Source organism: Scyliorhinus canicula, chromosome 8, assembly GCF_902713615.1.
Source record: "Scyliorhinus canicula chromosome 8, sScyCan1.1, whole genome shotgun sequence".
Classification (NCBI taxonomy): domain Eukaryota; kingdom Metazoa; phylum Chordata; class Chondrichthyes; order Carcharhiniformes; family Scyliorhinidae; genus Scyliorhinus; species Scyliorhinus canicula.
The window spans coordinates 193,834,917-193,850,032 of record NC_052153.1 but is presented as its reverse complement, the minus strand read 5'-3'; the positions used below and the strand labels follow the sequence as shown (position 1 = coordinate 193,850,032).

General features: G+C 45.4%; 1 protein-coding gene across 1 annotated transcript in view; it reads left to right on the top strand.

Moving 5' to 3' along the window:
- The window catches only part of rictora (RPTOR independent companion of MTOR, complex 2 a), a 266,098-nt gene that overhangs the window by 134,850 nt on the left and 116,132 nt on the right, over positions 1-15,116 (top strand). The window contains exon 12 of the mRNA XM_038805955.1: positions 13,463-13,550. Within this exon, the coding sequence (XP_038661883.1) occupies positions 13,463-13,550 (88 nt within the window). The remainder of the gene's footprint in view (positions 1-13,462; positions 13,551-15,116) is intronic.

Here is a 15,116-nt window from a genome sequence, read left to right as displayed (position 1 = left end):
TGCTTGCTGCATATGGTATTTTTGCTTAAATCGTTAATTATTTTTGACAGTTTTAGGATATTGTGTATTTTGTTACCCCATAATTATAATTTAATACCCTCACCCCAGCCTGTCTTGCTTTACTTCACTTTATTGTCGGAATAAATTCAATTTACTCCAGATTATGTATTTTTGACAATATTTTTATTTGTTTTTTAACATTTTATACATGATACAAAACAAAGCAAAAAGAATAACAGAAGAACCCCCCCCCACTCTACCAACCAAAACATATATGACTCAAAAATAACCCCCCTATCCCTGCCCCCCCACCCCCCCTATCCCTGCCCCCCACCCCCCTATCCCTGCCCCCCCCCACCCCCCTATCCCTGCCCCCCCCACCCCCCTATCCCTGCCCCCCCACCCCCCTATCCCTGCCCCCCCACCCCCCTATCCCTGCCCCCCCCAAAACTTCCCCTCTCTCAGCAGCTGACAGTGATCAATACCCCCTCTCCTTAGCAGCTGACGGTGATCAACACTTTAAAGTGACGAACAAAGAAACACCACCCCTTATGGAATCCCTTAATCGTTTCCCCCCCCCCCCCCCCCCCCCCCCCTTAAAGTGAACTTAACCTGCTTAAGATACAGAAACTCCATTGGGTCCCCCAGCCACACTGAGGCACAGGGCGGAGATGTTGACCTCCACCCCAACAGGACCCGCCTGCAAGCAATCAGTGCAGCAAAGGCTAAAACATCCACCCCCGTCTGCGGCTCCAGCAAGTCAGACACCCCAAATTGGCCCCCAGAGGACTGGGCTCCAATTCCCGTGCAAGATCGTCGACATGGTACTGAAGACCGAACCCCAAAGCCTCTCCAATTTAGAACAGGACCAGAACATATGTACATGGGTTGTCTGGGCCCCTCCCACAACCGCTCGAAAATGTCCTCCACCCCATCAAACAACCGGCTCATCCTTGACCTCGTCTGGTGCACCCTGTGCACCACCTTTAATTGTATTAACCCTAGTCATGCACACAAGATTGAGGCATTCATCCTCCGCAATACCTCACAGCACATCCGCTCCTCCAGCTACACCCCCAACTTCCCCTCCCACTTGGCCTTACCCCCTCCAATGAGGCCATATCCTCCTTCAGAATCCTCGCATAAATCGCTGAGGTGAAACCCCCCCCCCCCCAACCCCACCATTGACAACACCCCCTCCAACACCGAGGAGAGCGTTGTCACAGGAAACACCAGGATAAACTTCCTTGCAAAATCCAATTCCAGATCATATTGTCTATGGCTGTACTATCATGGGAGATAGTCATATTGTGACAATATCACTAGGCTAATAATCCTGAAGACCAGGTTAATACTCTGTCTGCACTTGGTGGGTATATTTGCCTAGCATGATTAGTCCTGCAGCTATGAACCCAATTGGTGTTAGAACTGGATGGGAAGATTCCAGAATGGAACCCTAACTCAAAGACTGTAACTACTTTATCAAATGCGGAGAGCAGAATCACAGGACCTCTAATTAGTTTTCACAACAACAAAATGTATTAAACGTGGAAAAAGTGGATTATAATGCAACATTCCTTTACTTCCCCTTAGCTTAACAATTACGCACAGATTTTAAGATTAATGTGGATAATAAAGTATATTTGAGGCTACAATTCTCCCATTGACACACACTTTTTTTTTGTTGCACACCGGTTGGCTGTGGTTAAATACACACTTCGCTCTGAAACCAAATTAGTGTCTGTGGATTTCTTTCTCCGGATCTCCCCAGATCATTGTCAAATGAGTTTCTAAATTCCACTCCCAAAACATACTTTAAAACCTTCTCTCGTAATCGTACTTTCTGTTAGCAGTTTACATTCTGAAATCCAGTCCGCATTTCTAAAAGACTCTTGTGAGCAGGGCTTCCGCTCCACATCTACCAGTTAATCCACTCCAGTTTTAGAGCCATCCAATTCCTACAGTGCAGAAGGAAACCATTTGGCCCATCATGTCTGCATCTACCCTCTGAAAGCGCACTCTACCTAAGCTCACTCCCCACCCTACTCCTGTAACCCCACCAAAGCTGCACATCTTTGGACTGTGGGAGGAAACCGATGCAGACAACCCTTTTTAGGATTTCTTTGTCTTGACTGCTTTTGCATGTACATATTCTGATTCCAGGTCACGGATTGCTCCACAATTATTTCAATTAATGTCTCAAACTGTAGTAAGATACCACCAGCCTTAGTCAGAAATCTTTCTGACTTCTCACTTGCCAGCTCCTTTACAGTTCTGTGACTTGAAATGAACAGTACCCTGTTCTGCTCCCGGTTCTCTTTGTGTCCCTTTAACTTCAGGCTCCCTGGAAACTCCTCTTCATTTCTCTAGTTTCCTTAGTAGCTGTCCTTTAGATTTCTAGCACTGAGTTTCTATACTATTACTCCATTATTTGGCTTTTCTTTCAGAAAAGCTAAGAAAGATTTTCCCTCTCTAGCTGCCTGTCCCCAACTGGTATAGCTTCCAGCTAATACTAAAGAATAAAGGAAAGCTTTTTTCTCTTAAAAGGGACTATATTTGCAAATCAACTATATTCATTCTTCACTCTGTAGCTCTCTCCATCACAATAAAAACACAGTTGTAACCATGTTTACCCCCACACGCGCACACACACACACACAACTACCTTTCTCCAACACTAATCTAACTGTAGATCCCTTCCAATCACAGAAACATTAAGTTAAACCCACCTAAAACTACAGCTTTTTCTAATGTTAACCAATCCAAATATAAATCCCATAAAACTATCTTTAGTTTCCTAATGCTACTTTGCAGCCCAAGCAAAATCTGAGCTGTAAATAGCGAACTGAAAATATTGAGCTGACTATGGGGTTTTGTGGAGAAATCATAAAGTTCTCAATACAGCTTTGACCTTGTCTTGGCAGCTAATCTGAAAGGTTGACATAGCAAATTGGGCCGCACCTCAAACTTTGATGGGGCAGATATTTTTATAACTTTCAGGAATATTTGTCAATCTTTTCTAAGTCTTGGAGGCTGAGGGAAGTAGGAGCAGGAGGTGAAAGGAATACTTCTTTTTGTGCCTCGACATTGTATGTTGTGCAAGTGACTAATGGTGCAGAACTTTGGCAAGCAAAATTAACTTGCTGCCAAAAGGAGAGTCACTCTCTTCCTCCCTCACCGATGACTCTCGAATTTCTTAGCCATCAGGAGATGATGGATAAGCAGATTGGCATGCACGCTCTGTGTGTACTCTGAGAACCTTTCCACCAAGAATCTGTAATCTGGAGAAAGCACAGGAGAGTGGGACTAATTGGATAGCTCTTTCAAAGAGCCGACACAGATGCAGGCACACTGGGTGAAATAGCCTCAGTATGTGCTCAATCATGCTATGATTCTAAGCTGGTACGATCCCTTTCACAGAAAAGGAAATTTTCTATTGCAAAAAAATTCTTTGTCAATTGCTTGGTGCACCTATTGATAGCTACTGACTCATACGGCATGGGTTGCCAGTATTGACATAAAATAAATTGATGTCAAAGTTGAATTCAGTGACTCTTGTGGGAAGGCCGTGGCTCATTGCTGTTGCTCTCATTTCTACCCATTTCTAAGTCAAAGGTTTTGGGCTCGAGTCCCACTTGATCATATTATCTAGGTTAACCATACAGTATTATCAATTCAAGTGTTTTACTAAGGGAGTGGTACCCTGTTAGAAGTTCCATCCTTTAGGTTACAGGTTCTGCCCTGTCAGGTGGAATGTGTAAGAATTCCAGAGCACACCAACTACTACTTTTATTAATAGGGCACCGTTGGTGTACTAATGGTGGAGCAATTGAAATTGAATATACTCAACCAGAATTGGAAGAATGCAGATATCCCGGAGGGTTGTGGGATTGGAGGAGATTAGAGATGTGAAGTGATGAGGCCATCAAAGGATTTGAAAGCAAGGGATGTGAAATTTAAATTCAAGATATTGCATACAGGTGCCAGTGTGGGTCGACGGATACAGGGGTGATAGGCAGATGAGACTTGCTGTGAGTTAAGTCACAGGCAGTTGGGGATTTAACCACCGCATTGTGCCCAGCACGAGAGCTGCCTTGGATCGGTGGGGGGAGGGGGCCGGGTGTGATGGGCTTTTTGTCCAGACATCTGTAAAGATGTCTTTCAGCCATCTTTAAATATTGTGGATACCCATAACAGTGCAACTACGGCTGCTGCCTGTCTGTCCTACCAGAAACATTCAGGACAGAGCACTGTTCTTGGTTGGATGTTCACAGTCACTTTTACTCCTTTTGGCTGTGAGCAGGTTCAAGCTTCACAGCTGAAAGCTATTGTTAATAAGGAATTGGCCTTGTTGGTTGTGTGAGCATTTCACAGCTGCGGGTTGTGTATGTTGCTTCCTCCTGCTGCTTGGTGCAAAGCATGGAGGCTGCTGTTGATGTTTCCTTCCTTTTCTGTAGCCGGAAACAAGGACAATTGTTTCTACGATATCTGGGTTCTGGAGCAGCATGGTAGCGCAATGGTTAGCACTGCTACCTTATGGCGCCAAGGACCCAGGTTCAATCCTGGACCCGGGTCACTGCTTGTGGGGAGTTTGCACATTCTCCCCGTGTCTGAGTGGCTCTTACCCCCACAACCCAGAAAGATGTACAGGGTAGGCGAATTGGCCATGCTAAATTGCCCCTTAATTTTCTTTTTTTAAATTTAGAGTACCCAATTCATTTTTTCCAATTAAGGGGCAATTCAGCGTGGCCAATCCACCTACCTTGAACATCTTTGGGTTGTGGGGGCGAAACCCACGCAAACACGGGTAGAATGTGCAAACTCCACACGGACAGTGACCTAGAGCCGGGATCGAACCTGGGACCTTGGCAATTGCCCCTTAATTGGGAAAAAAAATTGGGTGCTGTAAATTTATTTTTAAAAAGATACCGGGCTCAGGCGGACGTGCGAGTCCAGACGGCAATCCGGTTTAAAGCAAGAAGACGCTACGGAAGCTGGTGCACGACATTGAGCCAAATGGGCTACCTGATGATGCCATTGAAGAAATGCTGGTGCTTTTGTTGCTGGTGTGGTGAGTGTTGTATGAAACTGGTAGGTCACTGTGTGTTAAACCCACTGGAAGCCCAGGATGTTCAATGCACCTTGAATGCCAGTGGAATATGTGGATACCAGGATTTGGTTCTGGTGAGATTGGGCAATGTGGGAGGGGCCTGCACAACTGTGGCTCCTGGACGGAGAATGACACTGATACGTGGAACAAGTCACACATTGCTGGGCAGATCATTTCTATGACAAAGTTATGGACATGATGACACATTCTCAGGCTTCTCCATTTCTGTGAAGGAAGCTGTGAGGGGTGATCGTGTGTGTTTGTTTTACACTAGGAGCATCAGAATCATAGAGGCAGCAGCTAACAATCAAACAGTCAAGAGCTGGGCTTCATACTGGGGATATCCTCATGACCAACGGGTGAGTATATAGATCAGTGGAGGGCACCTGTGCACAGTCTCCCTAATATTCCCGGCAGGGGTTTGTGGTCTAGGGACTTCTGATGTGTTCGAGGAGTGAGTGTGCAGAGTGAGGTTTTCCAGCACAACTGGCTCGATGGATGCCATTCAAAAGTAGTTCACGTAAGGGTGCGGGGGAGGATTTGAGGGTACAGGGTGGAAGCCCTAACTGATTTTCAGTCTATCGTCTCCAATTCCTTCGAGATACCAAAATGGAAGATGGAGTCTGTCCCGCAGAGGATATCCTCGTGGTGCTGGTGGCACCCCAGTAAGTCAGACGTCGTAGAAGGCAGCATTGTTGACACAGGCTGGACACAGCACCCATGTGCAGGGGGCCACCGAAGACCTGGCCACTCATCAGGCCGAGGAGGAACTCCGAAGGGACGCTAGTGATGGCCCAAGGTGTATAGGCGTCACTGGTCTTTCAAGGAGATGACGGACAGCATGTGCTGCAGGAGACCCTGCCTCTACAAAGAAACAGTGCGGCACCGTTGCCACGTCCTCGTCGCCTTAGCATCCCGTGGAGGAGGAGGACGCCTGTTCCTGTTGTCCATGATAGTCACCACAGCCCTGAACCTTTATGCAGCCTGTTGATTCCAGAACTCGAGCGAGGAGTTGTGTGCGGCATATCACATGCTGCATTCCACAAGTACACCCGTGAGGTCACAGATGCTCTTGTATGTCAGGCGGCTGACTATATCAACTTTTGAGCTGGACACACCCATCAAAGTGCCAGGCTGCAGGATTCTCCACTCATTGCCCCAGGTCCAGGGGGCAATTGATGGCATGCATGTTGCCTTGCATGCACCGGGGCATCAGGGGAGTGCCCTTCATTAACAGGAGGGGGTTCCACTCCCTGAATGTTCAATTCGTGTGCGACCACCACATCTGATCAAGCACATGTGCACGCTTCTCAGGGAGCATGCATGACAGTTATATCCTGGGACACTCGCAGATATCTGGTGCCTTCAAGGACCACCCCAAGATGACAGGTTGGCTCTTGGGGGAATAAGGTACTGCTGAGGACCGAACTGGCTACGCCAGTGCGGAGGCCGGAGACCGAGGCGGAGACCCGATGTAACCATGTTGCTGCCATTGAGCGGTGCATCAGACTGATCAAAATGCTATGTTCCGATACCTGGACCATTGCAGTGGTGCATTGCAGTACGCCTCTCAGAGCGTCTCTGCTTTATGGTGGTTTGCTGTGTTCTCGGCACCCTGACACATCAGCAGGCGACAGGCTGGAGGAGGAGGAGGACATGTGGCCTCGTCTGAGGAGGAGCCAGACCAGGAGGGGATGGTGGACAAGCTGGGGGAGGAGCTTGGAGGGTTGCGGACCGGCGAATGCGGCAATGGTCCAGCATGCCAGGAGGACCAAGGAGACCCTCATCCTCCTCTGCCCCCCACCCCTGCTTCATCTAGGTGTGTCCCAGGATGCACACCAGATGAGGAGGCAGTCTGCTGTTTTCCACGCCCTGTAGCAAAAGTCATCCAGACTCAAAACATTAGCTCCCCTTCTCTCTCCACAGATCATAGAACATAGAAACATAGACCACAGTACCTGCCCTTCGGCCCACAATGTGGTGCCGAACCTTTGTCCTAGATTAATCATAGATTATCATAGAATTTACAGTGCAGAAGGAGGCCACCCGGCCTACTGAGTCTGCACCGGCACCCGGGTCAACACCTCCACCCTATCCCCATACCCCAATATCCCCACCCAACACTAAGGGCAATTTTGGTCACTAAGGGCAATTTATCATGGCCAATCCACCTAACCTGCACATCTTTGGACTGTGGGAGGAAACCGGAGCACCCGGAGGAAACCCACGCACACACGGGGAGGATGTGCAGACTCCGCACAGACAGTGACCCAAGCCAGAATCGAACCTGGGACCCTGGAGCTATCCACAATGCTACCGTGCTGCCCTTAAGAACAAATTAATCTACACTTCATTATTCTACCGTAATCCATGTACCTATCCAATAGCCGCTTGAAGGTCCCTAACGTTTCCGGCTCAACTACTTCCACAGGCAGTGCAATCCATGCCCCCACTACTCTCTGGGTAAAGAACCTACCTCTGACATCCCCCCCCCCCCCCCCCCCCCCCCACCTATATCTTCCACCATTCACCTTAAATTTATGTCCCCTTGAAATGGTTTGTTCCACCCGGGGGAAAAGTCTCTGACTGTCTACTCTATCTATTCCCCTGATCATCTTATAAACCTCTATCAAGTCGCCTCTCATCCTTCTCCGTTCTAATGAGAAAAGGCCTAGTACCCTCAACCTTTCCTTGTAAGACCTACTCTCCATTCCAGGCAACATCCTGGTAAATCTCCTTTGCACCTTTTCCAAAGCTTCCACATCCTTCCTAAAATGAGGCGACCAGAACTGCACAGAGTACTCCAAATGTGGCCGTACCAAAGTTTTGTACAGCTGCATCATCACCTCACGGCTCTTAAATTCAATCCCTCTGCTAATGAACGTTAGCACACCATAGGCCTTCTTCACAGCTCTATCCACTTGAGTGGCAACTTTCAAAGATCTATGAACAAAGATCTACATTGCCAAGAACCCTACCGTTAACCCTGTATTCCACATTCAAAGATCCTGTCAGACCTGCTGAGATTATCCAGTATTTTCAGTTTTTGTTTCAGATGACAAATCTCCTGGACCTGATAGTCTAAAAGAAGCGACTGCAGGGATCGTGGATTTATTGGTTGTAAATTCCCACGGTTCCAGCGGATTAGAAAAATGCAAATGTACGTGTCCCTATTCAAGAAAGGAGGGAGGCAGTGAACAAGAGACTGTAGGCAAGTTAGCCTAAGATCAGTTGTGAAAACATTGGAACATGTTAAGGAAGGTGTAGCAGGATAATTAGAAAATCATAATATAATTAGGGAGAGTTTGAAAGGGAAACCATGTGTGACAAATTTATTAGCATTCTTTGTGGATGTAACAAGCAGGGTGAATAAAGGGGAACCATAGGATGCGATGTATTTGGATTTCCAGAAGTCTCGCGATAAAAGTGCCACCTAAAACTACAGAAGTTCAAAGCCTGTGGTGAAGGGCAACATAGAACATAGAACGATACAGCGCAGTACAGGCCCTTCGCCCCTCGATGTTGCACCGACATGGAAAAAAAAACTAAAGGCCATCTAACCTACACTATGCCCTTATCATCCATATGCTTATCCAATAAATTTTTTAATGCCCTCAATGTTGGCGAGTTCACTACTGTTGCAGGTAGGGCATTCCACGGCCTCACCACTCTTTGCGTAAAAAACCCACCTCTGACCTCTGTCCTATATCTATTACCCTCAATTTAAGGCTATGTCCCCTCGTGCTAGCCACCTCCATCCGCGGGAGAAGGCTCTCGCTGTCCACCCTATCTAACCCTCTGATCATTTTGTATGCCTCTATTAAGTCACCTCTTAACCTTCTTCTCTCTAACGAAAACAACCTCAAGTCCATCAGCCTTTCCTCATCCCTCCATACCAGGCAACATCCTGGTAAATCTCCTCTGCACCCGTTCCAAAGCTTCCACGTCCTTCCTATAATGAGGCGACCAGAACTGTACGCAATACTCCAAATGCGGCCGTACCAGAGTTTGGTACAGCTGCATCATGACCTCATGGCTCCGGAACTCAATCCCTCTACCAATAAAGGCCAACACACCATAGGCCTTCTTCACAACCCTATCAACCTGGGTGGCAACTTTCAGGGATCTATGTACATGGACACCGAGATCCCTCTGCTCATCCACACTACCAAGAATTTTACCATTAGCCAAATATTCCGCATTCCTGTTATTCTTTCCAAAGTGAATCACCTCACACTTCTCCACATTAAACTCCATTTGCCACCTCTCAGCCCAGCTCTGCAGCTTATCTATGTCCCTCTGTAACCTGCAACATCCTTCCGCACTGTCTACAACTCCACCGACTTTAGTGTCGTCTGCAAATTTACTCACCCATCCTTCTGCACCCTCCTCTAGGTCATTTATAAAAATGACAAACAGCAACGGCCCCAGAACAGATCCTTGTGGTACGCCACTCGTAACTGATACTAATCTCATATTAAGAGGATTAGCAAACTGACTGGGAACAGCTGGGTTTTCAACTTGGCAATCTGTAACTACTGGGGTCTATAGGAATCAGTGCCATAGAACAGTACAGCACAGAACAGGCCCTTCGGCCCTCGATGTTGTGCCGAGTATTGTCCGAAACCAAGATCAAGCTATCCTATCCCACTCTCTGTCATTCTGGTATGCTCCATGTGCCTATTCAATAACCGCTTGAAAGTTCCTAAAGTGTCTGACTCCACTATCACAGCATGACCTCAACAATTAATTATCTATATTAATGAGTTACATGTGGGGCTGACTATATTTTAGCCAAATTTTCTGAAGGTCTAAAGACAGGTAGGAAAATAAGTTGAGGATACGAAGAGTCTACACCAGTAAAAAGTGTTATCTTACACGCTACCGATTGGAATACTCCAGTAACCTGAATTTTTAGCAGCTCAATTTTATTAAAGAGCCGATTGCTTTCAGTGTTCAGGCCACGCATTCTTTTATTTTTTTAAATTCCGATCTATCTATATTAGATATGGGTCCATATCCCACACGTCTGCCCTCACCCCTTCCTGTCCCTCCCAGAATATTGATATGGTTCCCCTTGTCTTCACCTTTCACCCCACTAGCCTCTGCATTCAAAGGATCATTCTCTGCCATTTCCACCAACTCCAGTACCATGCTACCACAAAACACATCTTCCCCTCACCTGCCCCTGTTAGCATTCAGCAGGGACTGCTCCCTCCGTGACACCCTGGTCCACTCCTCCATCATGCTCAACTATCATGCCCAAATGTCCGCTTTCCACACCATCTTCCCCTGCAATTACAGAATGTGCAACACCTGTCCAAGGCCATAAATATTCCTTTCAGGTTGAGCAACGTTTCACTTAACCGCTTTCAATTTGGTCTGTTGCATTCGCTGCTCCCAATGCAATCCTCTCTACATTGAGGTGACTAAATACAGACTGGGCGACTGCTTTGAGGAACACTTTCACTCAGCCTTGCTCTCGTCCACATGTCCATCCTTGGCCTGCTGTGATGCTCCAGTGAAGCTCGGAGCAATCTAGAGGAGCAACATCTCATCTTGTTGTCACATTGCAGCTGTCAGGACCCGAAGTCGAGTTCGGCAACTTTAGATTGTGACCTTTTTCCTCCATCTTAAACCTCTTTTAAAAAAATATTCCACGCTTGTATCGCCTCAGTGCAAAACATCCCCCTCCTCTTTTCACACCAGACTTTGTGTTTTGTTCTTGGAAGCTGCGACCTTTTGTTGCAGTTTCTACATTCTCCCTCCTTTCAGTTCTGATGAAGAGTCAAAGGACTCAAAATGTTAAGTCTGTTCTCTCCCTCCCCGTGTCTGCGTGGGTTTCGCCCCCACAACACAAAAATGTGCAGAGTAGGTGGATTGGCCATGCTAAATTGCCCCTTAATAGAAAAAATAATTGGGTAATCTAAATTTTAAAAAAAAAAAGTCTGTTCTCTCCTGATAGATTCTGCCAGACTGGTGAGGCCACAACTGGAATATTGTGTGCAGTTCTGGTTACCACATTACAGGAAGGATGTAATTGTTCTGGAGAGAGTGCAGAGGAGGTTTACAGAAATGTTTCCAGGGCTAGAAAGCTACAAGGAGAGATTGGATAGGTTGGGGTTATTTTCCTTGGAACAAAGAAGGCTGCGGGGTGACGTAATTGAGGTGTACAAGATTATGAGGGGAATTGATAAGAGTGGACAGGATAAAATTATTTCCCTTGGATCCAGAATTCTAGAACCAGGGACATAGATTCAAGATAACTGGCAGAAGGTATAGAGGGGACATGAGGAAGAATGTTTTTACGTAGAGGGTAGTGGGAGTCTGGAATTTGTTGCTCAAGTTGGTAGAATCAGAGACCCTAAACTCTCTTTAAAAATGATGTGGACGTGCCGCATTTGGACTGGGGTGGGCACAGTAAAACGTCTTACAACACCAGGTTAAAGTCCAACAGGTTTGTTTTGAATCACTCAGCTACTCGCTCAGCTCCTCACTCACCTGATGAAGGAGCTGAGCTCCGAAACCCAGTGATTCGAAACAAACCTCTTGGACTTTAACCTGGTGTTGTAAGACTTCTTACTGTCTCTTTAAAAAAGTACCTGGATCTGCACCATAAGTGCTGTAAGCTACAGGGCGATGGACCGGATGCAGGAAGGTGGGATTAGAATGGGCACCTGGGTATCCTTGGGCTGGCATGGGCAAGATGGCCCAAATGGCCTCCTTCTGTGCTGTAACTTTTCTATGGTTCTACTTGCTGAGTTTTTCCAGAATCCTCCTCTTGTTTCAGATTGCAGCATCCACAGTATTTTGCTAAGATATGTCTTGTGTCCAGAGTAATGTAACTCCTCATTAATTGGCATTTTGAAAATCGGCATCAATCAATCCGTGAGCATGCCGGAGGACAAATATTTTACTGTTGATAGGTTGTGAGTGAGAAAAAACATGGCAGATAGAGTATAATGTAGGAAAATATAAGGTTATCCATTATAAGGTTGGAAGAATAGAAAAGTAAAATATTTAAATAGAGAGCGAGATCTTGAATGCTGTAGTACAGAGGGATCTGTGTGTCTTTGTATCTGAATCACAAAAAAGTAGGATGCGGGTACAGTAAATAATTTAGGCCTTTATTGCAAGGAGGCTGGAGTATACAAGTAGGGAAGTCTTGCTAGAACTGTTTAATCATCAATACAATGCTATATACCATACTTTTGAAGATAGGTACTCGATAAAAGATTCAACAAAAGCGATCTTGAAGTTTTCAATGAATTGACAAACTGATCCAGGCAGCTTATTGACTGTTGACAGGTTGATTTACATGGGTCAAAATATTTAAAAATAAGAGTCCAGGTTTGGAGGACCCTGGGTGTGGAACATTTTTTGTCAGAAGGTAATCATTGTGGAATTAACTAAGCAGGTAAGAATATTGAAATAGGCACTGTAAGTGAGTTCATGAAGTGATTGTGTTTATGGAATGAGAACAGGGGTAGGTTTACCAGGTTGATTCCTGGGATGCAGAACTGTCATATGCGGAGAGACTAAATTGGTTAGGATTATATTCATTGGAGTTTAGAAGGGTGAGAGGGAATCTCATAGAAACTTATAAAATTCTAACAGGGTTAGACAGGGTAGATTCAGAAAGAATGTTCCCGATGGTGGGGGAATCCCGAACCAGGGGTCATAGTTTGAGGACAAGGGGTAAACCTTTTAGGACGGAGGTGAGGAGAAATTTCTTCACCCAGAGTGAATCTGTGGAATTTGCTACCACAAAAAATAGTTGAGATGAAATTGTTGTGTCATTTCAACAAGGAATTAGTTATAGCTGTTGGGGCTAAAGGGATCAAGGGATATTGGGTGGAAGGCGGGATCAGGGTATTGAACTTGATGGATGAGCATAAGGGGCTGGTTTAGCACAGTGGCTAAACAGCTGGCTTGTAATGCAGAACAAGGCCAGCAGCGCGGGTTCAATTCCCATACCGGCCTCCCCGAACAGGCGACTAGGGGCTTTTCACAGTAACTTCATTGAAGCCTACCTGTGACAATAAAGGATTATTATTATTATTATCAGCCATGATCATAATGAATGGCAGAGCAGGGCCGAATGGCCCCCTCCAGTTTATATTTTCTATATATGTTTCTATGTGATGTTAACAAGGTTTGTCAAAAAAGTGATCAGTCTGTTAGGCCTTTTCATTCTTGTTGAACTTTTCTTATGGCAGTGTTATCTAAGGTTTGCCTCACTACATTAAATGGATTTTTCAGTGCCTCTACTGGTATGTGTTGCCAGATGTTTCTCTTGACAATGAACCTTTTGAAAACTGACAAATTTCTTTTTCCTTCTCACTTTGACAGCGTGGTCTGCTGGAGGTGTTATACGATATCTTCCGACTCCCTATTCCTGTGACAACGCAGGATTTTTCTGAAGCTCTGCTCAGTGTAGGTGGGTGAGCATTCTCTTTGTCACAACGTCATACTTGAAAGGAACACGAGCTGCTCAGGCCAGCTGTGAGCCCACTACTTTGATAATGAACATTTGTTTGCTGCCTGTGTGATGTTTGCACAGAATGAAAGCTTTTCCCAGTTAGAGATGGGTAAATTGCCCAAGTCTCTGTAATTGACCATGACCCATCTGAGGATATGTTGGGTTGATGTAGCTTTTTGAAAACTGTTTAAAACCCTGTCCGTTCTCACACTCCTGAAGATGAATGCCTTTACATGGGATTCTTTGCCTATTGGTACATGTTGTAATGTGTCACTAACTTGCTCATCTTTGGGAAGCCTTTCTCCTGAAGTTCTGCATTTGGCAGAAATGTTAGAAGCTACAGTGAGAATACAGAGATTAGAATGTTGTTTTTATTTCTTGGGGTGTTTTGTTATGTTGAGAGTGCTGTATAAATGCAAGTTGTTGTTCAGAGTTTGCCAACACTCTTCAGGACTGTACTGGACAGTTAGAAAGTACGTAGAGCTGGTGTTTATTCAGAAGCATAGACCCATGCCAGAATAGATTAGGAGTCACCATTTCACAAGGTTGGAATAGGGAGTCTTTTGAGAGGAGAAGTTCTGCTTGAAAAACAAAGGGACCAATCGTTACTTATTGGCAGCTCCGAGACACTCAGTTATTACCCATGGCAGCGATTATTACCCATGCTTTCCCTGAGGCATTTAGTCAACCATATGTTGGACTGGTTAGTTTAGCTGGGCAGCATGGTCCTGTGCTGTACTTTTCTTTTTCTTTGTACATGCAAGCTAAACCAGGTAGGGATAGCAGATTTCTAATCCTGAAGGACAGCAGCAAACCAGTCATTTTTAAAATATCAATGCTAAAACTTAAATTGCTATTTGCTGGTGAGGTTGCCAAGCGCACTGAATTCATAAACTACCGCAGATGGCGTTGATCTCTAGGTTAGCTGTCCAGTGCCATACCACCAATACGTCTACACTGTCCCTTTCATTTGAACTTGCATATTCCACATGACTGATTACAGATCAGTTTCAACTAGGTCATGGCTACAGGTGGTTAGCCACCAAGGATAACTTCTGTTTTCTCCTCCTCTGCCGAGGGACTTTATCAGCTAGGATCATGTTTATGGGTGCTATTCATTGACTCATGCTGGAAGGTCGGGGTAAAGTAGCCAAAGAATAGGATCATTTAAAAAGAAAAATGAAACATTGGCCTCTACACCTGAAGAATGTGTTAAATATCCCTCTCTGTTTCCCATCCACAATTGCACAGATTACCTTTTTGTTTTTCCCATATATTGTTGTCTATAATTCTGATAAATAACAAATGCATCAAATCCCAAAAATATTTTTGTGCAAGAGAAAATATTTGAGAGAGAACATTTCAGAATTGGGGACATATCTGTTCCATTCCTGAAATCCTGATAAGAAACTAAAAGTTAGGACGTTGTGTACTTCGACCCTTTGTAGTTCAATCCTTTATCGCTGCTACCCTCTGCTGGATATGTGCATCAGCCACACTCACTCTTGAAGACCTGAGCTTATG